Source organism: Coffea eugenioides, chromosome 11, assembly GCF_003713205.1.
Source record: "Coffea eugenioides isolate CCC68of chromosome 11, Ceug_1.0, whole genome shotgun sequence".
Classification (NCBI taxonomy): domain Eukaryota; kingdom Viridiplantae; phylum Streptophyta; class Magnoliopsida; order Gentianales; family Rubiaceae; genus Coffea; species Coffea eugenioides.
The window spans coordinates 44,045,082-44,058,639 of NC_040045.1; the positions used below are offsets into that span (position 1 = coordinate 44,045,082).

Sequence of the window (13,558 nt, forward strand, 5' to 3'; positions counted from 1 at the left end):
AAAAAACTAAGAATGTCGGTCATATTAGTAAAATACAAAAAAAAAATGCAAAACCCATCGACAAAAGGAAATAAAGCCTAGGCCTAGCAATTGAAACAGAGAAGAATAGGGCCAGTAAGCTTCAAAGCTATAAAAGATTCTAAATCAAATTATATTGGGACAAATCAACTTCAATCCCAAGTCCATTCTTACGAACCCAACTAATTTCCTCATTTTCATTCTCAACAACAGGATTGCCAACATCACTTTGCAAATATGTCTCAACATCCATAGTTGTGCCCATGTTATATCCAGCTCTTGCAGTGGTAGAGATAACCACTTGCCAATCCTTATCAGTTGGATCTTCCACATAAAAAATCTGTGATGCATGTGAAGCGAGTATAAATGGCTCAACATGAGGCCTCACGTTTGCAAAATTGACTAAAGTAAACCCATCAGCATCTTGTTTAATTCTCGAACCATTTGATATCCAATCACATTCGAATAACACCACCCGACGACCTCCGTAAATTAATTCAATCATTTTTTTCAAGACGCCGAAGTAAACTAGTTCACTCAAAACTGGATTTTGATCCCTTATACTTGCAAAATTGGATGTTGTTGCATTGACTGTAACACCACTATTCTGCGTTTTTCTTTTCTTCTCAACTTCTTTGGTGTGAAACCGAAATCCATTAACAACAAACCTGTCATGTTGGATTCCAACAACATCTGGACCTTTAGCAAGGAACCTCAACTCTCTCAACACCGAAACATTTTGAGGAAGTTCTAACTTGTCAATCTGTAAATAAATAAAAAAAAAAGAAGATGAAACTATATTTGAAGTCCTACAATTCAAATTGTACTTAATATTCAGAATTTTACTTACATGTTCAGCAAACCAACATGCAAAATTTTCGCTGTGCAAGCGCTCTTTTAGATGCTGTGGAATTTGAGGATGTCCTTCTTCTATCAATCTACGATGCTGCCTAGAAGTACATGAGTCAAAATTGTAATCATGCATTGAATTCTACAATAAAATTTTAATGCATCAAGTTGTAGTTGAACTTACTCAATGTAAGGTGTGACAGCAGCACAATTAAATAAAATATACTGATGTGCTTTACTCAAGATATGAGCATCAAAGACTGTTGGTTGGGACGATTGAATTTTGTCTTAACATAGTCCGCAAGATACAATGAGCAAAAGTTAATGCATTCTTCTGCCAAGTAGCCTTGAGCAATCGAACCTTCAGGCCTACTTTTATTTCGAACATAAGATTTTAATGTTCCTAAGTACCTAAAGTATCATCATTCCAACCTCTCTAATTAGTTCCACAATCAAAGAAAGCAAAAAAGGAATAAACATTTAAGGCATAATGAGAATTACAAGCAGTACCTCTCTATAGGATACATCCAACGATAATACACCGGGCCACCTAATTTCACTTCAGTTGCCAAATGAACAACTAAATGCACCATGACATCGAAGAAGGTTGGTGGGAAGCATTTCTCAAGATCACAGAGTATGACGGCAATTTCACTTTCCAAACGAACCACATCTTGAGGACAAATAACTTTAGAATAAAGCTGCCTGAAGTATCTACTCAATCGAATCAAAGGATAGCGCACTGATTTTGGCAAAGTCTTTCTCAAAGCTATAGGCATCAATTGCTACATTAGGATATGATTATCATGACTTTTAAGCCCTGAAATTCTTGGTGGTTTTACTCGAACGCATCTTGAGACATTAGCTGCATAACCATCTGGAACTTTCACTTTTTTTAGCACATTGCAAAACATAGTTTTCTGTTTTTTATCCATTGCAAAGGAAGATGGAGGTAAGTACACCTTTCCAGGTTCTGTCTCAATGGGATGCAGCTCTTTTCTTATTCCCATTTCTCTCAAATCACGGCGGGAATTATAATGGTCCTTTGCTTTATCCTCAATATCCAGCAATGTCCCCCAAATATTTTCACAAACATTCTTCTCAATGTGCATGAAGTCAAGATTGTGTCTTAAGACATTATCTTTCCAATATGGCAAGTCAAAGAAAATACTCCTCTTTTTCCAATTGAAAGGCAGCTTCGGATTACCTTTCACAAGTTTTCCAAATTTAATTTGCAAGTCTCCCAATTCACTCACAATCATATCCCCGGTTTGCAATGGTGGTCGCTTTCCATGTTCTTCGGTGCCATCAAAGAATTGGGCTTGCTTTCTAAATTTATGCTTACTATCTAAGAATCTCCGATGACCATATAGCAATATTTGAAACTATGAGTCAACCGTCGTGCATGAGTGAACTTGTGACAAACAGGACAAGCATATTCACCTTTAGTGCTCCAGCCAGATAACATTGCATATCCAGGGAAATCACTAATGGTCCACAACAGAGCTGCATGCAATTGAAAATTTTCTTTTTGGGATGCATCATAAGTTTGAATGCCAAAATCCCACAATTCGGTCAATTCTTTAACTAGAGGCTGTAGATAAACATCAATATTATTCCCAGGAGAGGATGGTCCGGGTATTAACAAGGACAACATGAAGTACGGTTGCTTCATACACATCCACGGAGGTAAGTTATATGGTATTAAAACTACAGGCCAAGTACTGTGTGTAGAACTCATGTTGTTGAATGGATTAAACCCGTCAGATGCCAACCCCAATCTAACATTTCGACAATCCTTAGCAAATTCTGGATGTAGATGGTCAAAAGTTTGCCAAGCTGGAAAATCAGCTGGATGTCTCATACAACCATCTTTTGTACGTTTTTCCTCATGCCATCTCATTTGAGATGCAATTTTAGAAGACATAAATAGTCTTTGTAATCTAGGTTTTAAGGGAAAATGCCACAACACTTTTTGAGGAATTTTCCTTTTTTCACCAGTTGGATCATTTTCTGAAGCAACCCACCTAAGCTCGTTACATGTTTCGCATGAAGTTCTTTTTTCAGCACTACCCCAATAAAGAGAACAATCATTAGGACATGCATCGATCTTTTCATAACCCAGCCCCAATGTATTCATCAATTTCTCAGCCTCATAGTAAGAAGAAGGCAAATTAGTCATGGCCTTTGGAAATGCTTCTCTCAACAGCTCAACAAGCGTATTAAAAATCTTGTTACTCATCTTACCCAGGCATTTTAGGTGAAGCAAACGAATAATGAAAGACAATTTCGAGAAATTTTTGCAACCACTGTACAAATCCTGTTGAGAATCATCAATCAATTTGTAAAATTTTTCAGCATCTGAAACAGGAATGTCCCCTTCTCTATTCAATTCATTTGTTCCATGTGGTATCCCAAATACATCATGGACCAAGTCTTGCATGTCATTAGTCCCATTTGAAACCCCAATTGATGTATTTTCAGAATTAGATGTGGCTTCATTGTAGTTTGAAAGTTCTCCATGTGCTATCCAATTATTATAACCCTTGATAAATCCTACCACTTTCAAATGATCATATGCTTCCATTTTTGTCACACAAACACCCATGCCGCAATCTTTGCAAGGACACAAAATCTTTCCGTCACAACTTGATCTAGAAAATGCAAAGTTTAGAAACATTTGAAGTCCTGTCTCGTACTTTTCACTTGTTCTTGGAAAATCCATCCATCTTTTATCCATACTTTGAATATAAATAAATATCCTCCAACAAGCTTCCAAGAGCATGCAAACAACAACTACACATTAGTACTTAGAAAACTAGACAAATCCCATAAAATCATTGAGAATAAGAAGCGCCCTGATTTTTTAAACTCAGGCCATGGCTTACAAGTCCCTAATTTCAAGTTCAAGAATTTACAGTCTACTAAATAAAGCAGCCCAGCAAATAAAGGAAATCAACAAAATGTAAAATTTCTCAACAATCTGTAAAAACAGAATTTGCAAGCAAGCGGATAGAAATTATATTTACCTAATACCAGAACAAAGCCCTTCGCACCAACTCCTGCACTCGCGTCTTCGCAAAACTCCTAACTTCAATCTGAAATGTCAAAGGTTAAACAAACACATGAGCATGATTGTTCAGGATTCTTTTGGTCCCAGGATTGTCCCAGGATTCTTTTAAGTTGCTATGACTGTTCAGCTAATTGATCTAGAAACAGGACTAAATTGAGAAAAAAAAACAGAACCCGTAAGGGTGCTATGTCATCCTGAACTGGGAGGGGTGGAAGTTCGACAAGAAAATGGATAGGGGAAGAAAAAAAAGAAAAAAGACTAAAAAATACAATACAGTTTTACACGAAATCCTGCTATTTTCTTGTCTGGTAAATTCAATGCCTACGCGCCATCACAATTAAAAGTTCGTTGGGGTAGTTGCACTCCTTCACCTCCTTTTCTCCTGTAAATCCCTCTCTTTCCCTACTTTCCAAAGCATCCAAAGTTTCATTCTTCTCCAAAAGTTTCTTCTTGATTCAATCTTTCGAGTATTTCCTTCAATCCATCTTTCAAACTTTAGTTTTGCTAGCTGGGTATACCACATTATGGCCAAATTAGTAAGGGTGCTATGTCATCTATGACCAATGTGCAGTTCAACAAGAAGTCCATTAATTAAGTCCTTAAATATTAATTTTCATCAACCTATTTCTTAAACTTTTGCACTTGTCTTGCAAAAAGGTCATTCTAGTCACCCCATTGCTATTTTGATCTTCATCAAAGAGCTTCCAAGTCGATTTCTATTCATAGCCTAAACAGAGCTTCAATTACAACTAAGTTTCATATATTAACATTAAAAGAGATTCACAGAAAAAAATGAAAAACAGGGGGGAATTGACATTTTATTGAACAGGTTATGGGCAACAGCTTCATTGTGTTTACCACTTCAATTTTGGAACAAGATATGCGCACCTGAAGTATCTTCCCGCTTTCCCAATGTAGAGCTCCGTTCTTCAGCTTTTACTTCCTGCCTGCCCTTCCAGATGTCTTAGCCGAGGGATTTAAAGTTGAGGTTAGAAAAGATGAAGATGGTTGTTTGCGGAGATAGCTTCGATTGCTACCAACATTCTGGGCTGGCCGAGATAGCTTGTATGCTAAGAGGTGAGAGAGATGAGAAGAAGAAAATTTTCACCAAGTCCTTTTGCCGGCAAAATGAAACTTCACAGTACTTCAGCAAGTGTTTTGGAGCCAAAATAAAACGATGTCGTTTTCTGTGTTTTTTCATTTTTTTTTTGGTTCATCTCACAGTTTCCAGAGTGTCATCATAGGTAGCCTAAAGGCACATTATTATTTGTATATCATGATAAAATAAAAAAATTATAGTACATATTATTGAATTTATTAATAAGTGTCATGATATGTTTACTATAATGGCAGAAACCAGCAAATGTCCTTATAGACATGTCAGGAAAGGTCATTTTTGTTGTAGTGCCGTTGTATTATTAGAATTGAACATTTTATTCGAGTGACCAGTTATTTAGGTAAGTACAATATGTCGCATCTCTATGAGTCCTGTATTTAGGCATATATTATTGGTTAAAAAATTTTGTGTTTGATATGTATTTCTTATACTTTTTATAAAATTATTTCTCATCCTTATTATATTTGTCTACCCTCTATTTGGAAATGCAAAATTATACCTCACTGAATTCACCAACACAAAGCCACCAAAAAAATAAAAAAGAAACAAATACCCTCTAACTCTACTAATATTTTAGATAGTAGTTCAATATGGAGCATAGGGACGCAAGTGACAAGATGCTGAAAACATGCAATAATGCATTTTCAATCTTATGTTTAAGGGGTGATAAACAGCTCGAGGATGATTGTACAAGACTTACGTGAGTTGTTTAATAAAATCTCTGTTTCTACGAAGAAAAAGAAAAAGAAAAAGAAAAATCCCTTCCTACCCTTTCATTCGAAGGCTATGGTAAATGCTAAAGACTTTTCATCTATTTTGTCTTTTTCAAGTTTGCCAATGCTTAGATATTAATCACTTGGGTATGGATTGGATTGGATTGTAAGATGCGAGAAATTATAAGTAAAAGATTTTAGATTCAAAACCTCTACCATACAAAAAAAAAAAAAAGATGTTAATCACTTGTCAGTTGACACACATAGGCACTGACACTATTACTGCCAAACATATATATCTCTTCTACTTTCAACTACTAAGTCCTTCTCCCTTCTAAAATATTTAAATTACCAAACAATTACTTATAACACTTTTTAAACTGCATTCTTTTTTAATTTTCACCTTTAAAAAATTTTATTTTATTTTTTACAATAATACTCCTATGATAAAACCGATACTTATGCACCACCACACACATGCATGCACATTTGATAAGAGAATCAACCATTGTAGTTATATTCCTTTCAGACCGAAACGACAAATATGGGACTCGTGTCAAATTTGTCTCTCTTCTTTTAGAGGCTTCATTGTTGCCAAAGAACATGAACTCTTTTTTTTTTTTGTCTTTCTATTTGCAATTGCATTTGTCTCTCTTCTTTTAGAGGCTTCATTTGTTGCCAAAGCACGTGAACTGTTTTCTTGTCAAATTATGGTTGCCTAATACTGTAGAATATTCTTAAGATGCTATATAAGTACTAAATCTTCAGCCTTTCATCGTATATCTAATTATTTTTGGACTTTCTGCAAGGGTGCATGGGTCAATGCAACTCTCTTTGTCTGCATCTCACGTGTTTGTTGATTAACTGACTAATCAAACTGTGTGAAACATCGTCTAACTTTTGTATCTTGTAAGTTTGATTAATCATAAAATAATTACAACCTATGACTTGCTTAATTATCATTTGTTTAGGTATGAACAAAATTACAAGTAAGTAGAACACACCTTTTTTCATTTATTTTTTTTGTGTTAATGGGAGGGTTCATACCCGAGACATCTCATTTACACTCCCTCTTTCGTATCACGCAATCCATCCTTAAGATTCTTCTAATCAACTAAGTAATTAAGTAGTAAGATTTAGTACTAAAAATAGAAGCATTATATATGTATAAAAGTTGATGCGGTCAAAGAAAAAGGCAAGATGCTTTGAACTGCTAAAATCAATATTATATCCAGTTAGCTATTAATAAAAAGTTGAAGTGCTTTTAATTCTTAATGTCTAATTAATTGAATAGATTAAAGTTTTGATTAAAACCCTGGCTCCATTTTTATCTCGTGTTAAATTGTCTTATTTATTACATATCTTCTTCAATAGCCAATATGCTTTTGGTCTAAATTAAATTGTTTGCAAGACTTTGCGAATCTTTTGAAGTCTTAGACAGTAGATAATCAAGCACCTAAAGGACAAAGGAATTAGCAACAATTATCCAGTGCAAAAACCAACCACAACGATTTTGTCCATATGCAAACGATTTGTTCTGTACTGTAACAAGTTTTCCCCCCAAAAAAAGTATGGAAATTCGAAGGTCTAATTGTCACAAATGATCAGATATTCAAGTTCCAAACAGCACAAGCAACCCAATTGTAAGAAGTAAAGTGGAATTAAGTAGAATTTGTACAGAGAACCTAGGATTTAGAGGTCTTGAATTCAAATCACCATTTTCCCTCTCTACTTTTTAAATCTCACCCTTCTCCCTACTTGCTTCTTAAATCCCACCCTTTTGTATAATGCCACTTTATATATTCAGCATAATGCCACTTTATACTGCTTCCTAGTCATTTTCTTTGGCCCAAAAATTAAAGTTGAGAATTTAAAGTCATCTATTTTTTAACCAATCGACTAGGGCTGTTGTCAAACCGAGCCGCTCGTGAGTTGTTTGGTTAAGAGCTCGGAGTCGAGTTCGAATGGCTCATTTATATATCAGTTCGTGTTCGAGTGTGTATTTTCTAGGCTTGACGAGCCTTATTGAGCACAGTATAATTAATTAATAATTATATATTTAATTATTACATTTTTTGCTCTTTTAGGATTGGAAGTTGTATAAATTACCAGAATATCATCTCTGTCTTCTGATATCCTTATGGGTCATATAGTCATTTTGCATGGAAATAAAAATAAAATTAGGCATAAGTGTAACAAAATTGGGCTTTTCAATTTCTCCTCAATTTCCAATTCACCTTCTTCTTCCTGCTGAAGCTCTTGATGAAGTGATGAAGACGAACAATACAAGCTTGAAGCTAAGCTTCCTTCTCAATCTTCATGTCAAATTTACCCATCTTCTCAATCTTCTCCATCTTCTAGCTTGAGCTTTCTCTAGTAACTGATTTTGCCGAGAGGTTCGGTTTTAGGAATTAGGAATGCACAAACCCCAAGTTGTGGAATTCCCCATTACTGACCTTGCTTTCTTGAGCTTTGGTCATTAGTTGGAAAAAGGTAAATAATGGAAATTACTGTTGTAAATAATTGAGCATTTCAAAAAATTGTCCTGCATTAGAAAAATAAAGAGACTTCCAATCACTTTTTAATGCTTAGTTAGGTATTGGGCTTGTGATAAATTGGTAACTAGTATGGGCTCGTGCGCATGAGACAGAAATTGAGTTGGGCGTATTCAGTGCAAACTAATGGATTTGCCCCCCCACCCTACACGTGAGTTAAGCACGGTCCAATGCAAGAGTTTTTCTACCTGAAGTAAAATTTTATTTGTACATTTGCAAAATCAGGATAAAGTTTGAGTCTTTCACTGAAGATTAGATGATAAGATTTATCTCTTTCCACCAAGAAGATAAGATGAGATGATAAGATTTTAACAACATTCAGGAAACTATTGTTGTTTTTGTTACAGAAAATCAGCACTCCAACATTCTTTTTGTTACAAAAATTTTATCCCTTGTCCTTTCCTTTCTTCAATGTATTTTTTTGATGCCTATAAATACCAGCTACTCCTTATTTGGAAAGCATACTCACAACTCAGAGTTCCAGTTGAATTTTCCTGGCAGCTCACTTCTCCTCCTTCTTCTCTATGCTCCTTTTCTCCTCTCTGCTAGATTTATACAATATTTGCTGGTTTTGTTCCTTCTTGTTTACAAGAAGAAGGCTTGTTTAATCCTGAAGAAGCATTTTAACTTTCTGAAATAGTTTCTTAGGATAGTGCTATTTAGCACGACTCAAGCTTGCTCAAATTACATCTTCAATCTTGTTAGCATTGTTCGAATTCTTTGCCAACAATCTAAGAAACTATGGCCTACGACAATGTTAGCACATCGCATCCATCATCAGCATCTATTGCAGTTGCACTATCATTCGCTAAGCCTTTTCTAGACATCTTCAAAATTGAAGTTTTCACTAATGAAAACTTCAAAAGATGGCAAGAACATGTATACTCACCTCTCGACAGCCATGGAGTTGCTTATGCACTAACTGATGCTCAACCTGCTGCAGCTGCGAATGCTAAGTCACAAGATGGCAATATACCAACAAAGTATGTCTACATACTATTTTACAAATGGTTTCTAATGAATTATTTGACGTATACTCCAGCTACAATGAAGCTAAAACTATTGGGAAGCTTTGACAACAAAGTTTACTACTGAAGATGCAAGCAAGCAAAATTTTGTTGTAGGAAAGTACTACTAGTGGCAGATGACTGACGATAAGGAACCGAAGATTCAAATCACAAAGTACCAAATGCTACTTGAAGATTTGAAAAATGAAGGCATTAGTTTGCCCAAGAAATTTGTTGCAGGCATGCTAATTGAAAAATTGCCAGAATCATGGGCTAACTACAAAAATAACCTGAAGCACCAACAAAAAAATTACATTGTTAAGGAACTTGTGAAACACATTCTCATTGAAAATTCCAATAGGAAGGAGTTAAGAGCTACCAAAGCCAAGGAGATAGCTCTCAAAGCCAACTTGGTATAAAACAACAATAAAAGGTATGCTAACAAGTCCCAAAGTCACAAGTTCAAATATTCCAACTTTAAGAAAAAGAAAGGCAATTTCTACATTTGTGGAAAATTAGGGCACCATACTGCCCGGTGTAGATACAGAGACAAAGGTGACAAGGCAAATGCTAATTCTCCTAAGGTTAATTTAACTGAAAGAGAAGAAATAATTGTTGCAATCATCTCTCAAGTTAACATTGCGGCGGCCAATGTGAAAGAATGGGTGGTAAACTTTGGGGCTACTCAGCACATATGTGCAGATCGAGAAATATTTACCTCCTATACTCCAATAGGAAATGATGAAGAAGTGGTCTATCTTGAAGACCCATCAACTGCTAAAGTTCTGGGTAAGGGCAAAGTGCTCTTGAAACTCACTTTAGGATAAACTTTTGTCCTTAATGATGTGCTGCATGTGCCAAAAATTCGGGCAAATCTAGTTTCTATGGCTTTGCTAGGAAAAGTTAGGGTGAAAGTGTCATTCGAGTCTGACAAAATTATAATGACCAAAAATAATGTTTTTGTGGGCAAAAGTTATTGTAACCAAGGACTTTTTGTGCTTAACATTTCTTATGTGATCAATGAAAATGCCTCTTCTTCTACTTATATCGCTGATTCGATTTATTTATGGCATGTTAGATTAGAACATGTTAATATTAGTTATATCAAGAAAATGCAAGCATGTGGCCTAATTTCTTGTATTAGTAATAACATGGATAAATGTGAAATATGTGCAGAAACTAAAATAACAAAGAAAAGTTGTGTATCTATCCAAAGAGATACTAAATTATTAAATTTAATTTACACAGACTTGGGTGATTTAAAGCAAACTATGACTAGAGAAGGTAAAATATATTATGTTACTTTTATAGATGATTATTCCAGATACACCAAATTATACTTACTTAAAAATAAGGATGATACTAATAATGCCTTTTTATCTTATAAGTATGAAGTAGAAAATCAACTTAATAAGAAAATAAAAAGAATTAGATCTAATAGAGGGGGTGAATATTTAGTTTTAGATAAATTTTGTGAACATGAAGATATAACACATGAAATAACATCTCCTTATTCACTAGAATCTAATGGAATAGTTGAAAGGAAAAATAGGACACTAAAAGAAATGATGAATTCTATATTAGTTAGTTCTCATGCTTTTGATAATTTGTGGGGAGAAACTATATTATCTGCATGTCACTTATAAAATAGGATTCCACATAAAAAGACTGATAAAATACCTTATGAATTATGAAAAAATTATAAGTAAAATTTAAAATATTTAAAAGTATGGTATGGGGGTGTCTTGCTAAAGTGTTATTACCTGAACCTAAAAAAAATAAAATTAGGTTCTGAAACTTCTGATTGCATATTTATTAGATATGTTGAATATAGTGTTGTGTATAGGTTTCTTGTTTTAAAAAGTGATGTGCTTGATTGTAATATAATTAGTGAGACAAAGAATGCTAAATTCTTTGAACATATTTCTCCACTGTCTAATAAAATTTTTCATGCACCTGTTGAAATAAATAGAGAAATAACCTCTAATGAGAAATTGAGAAGAAGTAAAAGGCTGAGAAATGAATTTTCTTATGGAAATGATGTTCAAACTTTTCTTATTGATAATGATCCTTTAATTTATTCTGATACTATTTGTTCTCCTAATTGCAAGTTTTGGAAAGGAGCAATTAAATCTAAAATCTATTATTTTATGAAAAATAAAACATGGACTTAGGTAGATTTACCCCCTGGTGCAAAACTTTGCAAATGAATTTTTAAAAGAAAATATAATTCTAATGGCTCTATAGAAAAATACAAAGCTCATTTAATAGCAAAAGGATTTTCTCCAAAATGAATTATTAACTATTTTGACACATTTGCACTAGTAACAAGAACTTCCTCCATTCCTATATTTTTTCCTTTGCCTTCTATCTATAAATTTTTGTTCATCAGATGGATGTCAAAACTGCCTTTTTAAATTGTGATTTAGAAGAAAAAATTTATATGACTCAACCTGAAGGTTATGTTGTATCTGGACAAGAAAAATAAGGTTATTAGTCAAATCTCTTCATGGTCTAAAATAAGCTCATAAATAGTAGTATGAGAAATTTGATCAAATTTTGGTAAGAGAAGAATTTTCATCTATAGAAGTCGATAAATGTGTATATACTAAAGTTATAAATGATTAATATCTGATAATTAGCTTATATGTAGATGACATGTTTATATTTGGTACAAGTCTAGATATTGTTAATAGTACTAAATATTGTCTGTCTTCTAATTTTAATACGAAAGATTTGGGTGAAGCAAAAATGATATTGGGTGTTAAAATCATAAGGAGAGGTGATTGTATAATGTTGTTACAAAAACACTATACAGAGAGACTTCTTAAAAAGTTTAAAAATTTTGAACTGACACCTGTGAGCATCCCTTATGATGCTAACGCTCAATTAAAGAAAAATAATGGCGACCCAATTGCTCAGTCTAAATATGTTCAGATTATTGGGAGTTTGATGCATTTGAGGAATTTCACAAGACTTGATACAACTTATGCTTTGTGTAGATTGAGTAGATATATTCACAATCTCAACAGTAAGCATTGGTTTGCATTAGTCAGCTAATAAAATATTTGAAAGGTATCCTGTATTGTGGATTTTTCACTGTATTAGAGGGGTACAGTGATGCTAATTGGATCTCTGATTCAAATGAGACAAAATCCACTAGTAGTTATATATTCACCCTTGGTGGTGGTGCAATAGCATGAAAATCAGCCAGACAAATAATCATTGCTAGATCAACTATGAAATTAGAGTTTATAGCTCTAAAGTTGGCTGGTTCTGAGGTTGATTGGTTAAGAAATTTCTTAGCTAATATTTTTTCAACTAAGGATTTGTTGCCTCCTGTGTCCATACACTGTGATTGTCAAACGGCAATTGTTATTATATAAACAAGTCCTATAATTGTAAAAGTCGACACATAAAATTGAAACATGATGTTGTGAAGCAACTGTTGAGATGGAATAATTTTCAATGATTTTATGAAGTCAGAGTTGAATTTAGCTGATCCTCTGACTAAGCCTGTAGGAAGAAAATTAATTCTTCAAACTACAAGGGAAACGGGACTGAGGCCAACACGTCATCAATAAAGATGGTAACCCAACCTATGTGATTGGAGATCCCATGAAGTAGGTTTATATAGGTAATAACAAGTCAATATTGACTGTAAAGCACTTCGAATTTAAGTCTTTTCGGGGATAAGTACTTTGACTGCTAATATCTATGAGGTTGAATTCAAAACTCTTAATGTATTTATAGTCCTTTAGGATGGTGTATTTAAGCAGTGTACACTTGATGAATTCATTTATATGAGAGTGGAGTGGAGCTGCTCCTATAAGATTTTTTGGCTAAATCTTTAGAACTCTTGTGAGTCTAAAAGCGCAAAACCGTGTTGAACAGCAGATTGTGGGTTACAATGTGATTGATAAAATTTCTGTTATATATCAAGAGTTATTGGTTCATAGAAATTCATACTTCACCAATTATTCTGTACATCATGTTTTGTTAATCTAAGTTTGGTTCATAGTCCAAAAGATACCAAACTAATTACATTACACCTAAACAAATCCAACAGATTTTTTATTTACACTTTTTCCCAAAATCTTTTGAAATAGGAAGGAAATTGTTGTAAATAATTGAGTATTTCAAAATATTTTGTCCCACATTGGAAAAACAAAGAGACTTCCAATCACTTTTAATGCTTAATTTCCTATTGGGCTTGTGATAAATTG

General features: G+C 33.9%; 1 protein-coding gene across 1 annotated transcript; it reads right to left on the reverse strand.

Moving 5' to 3' along the window:
• Window positions 1-1,364: 1,364 nt before the first annotated feature.
• Window positions 1,365-3,475, reverse strand: LOC113752666. The gene is made up of 3 exons (XM_027296752.1): window positions 2,311-3,475; window positions 1,710-2,215; window positions 1,365-1,652 (listed from the first exon to the last, which is right to left on the reverse strand). The coding sequence occupies exons 1-3, from the start codon at window positions 3,473-3,475 to the stop codon at window positions 1,365-1,367; spliced, it is 1,959 nt and encodes a 652-aa protein (XP_027152553.1).
• Window positions 3,476-13,558: the final 10,083 nt, after the last annotated feature.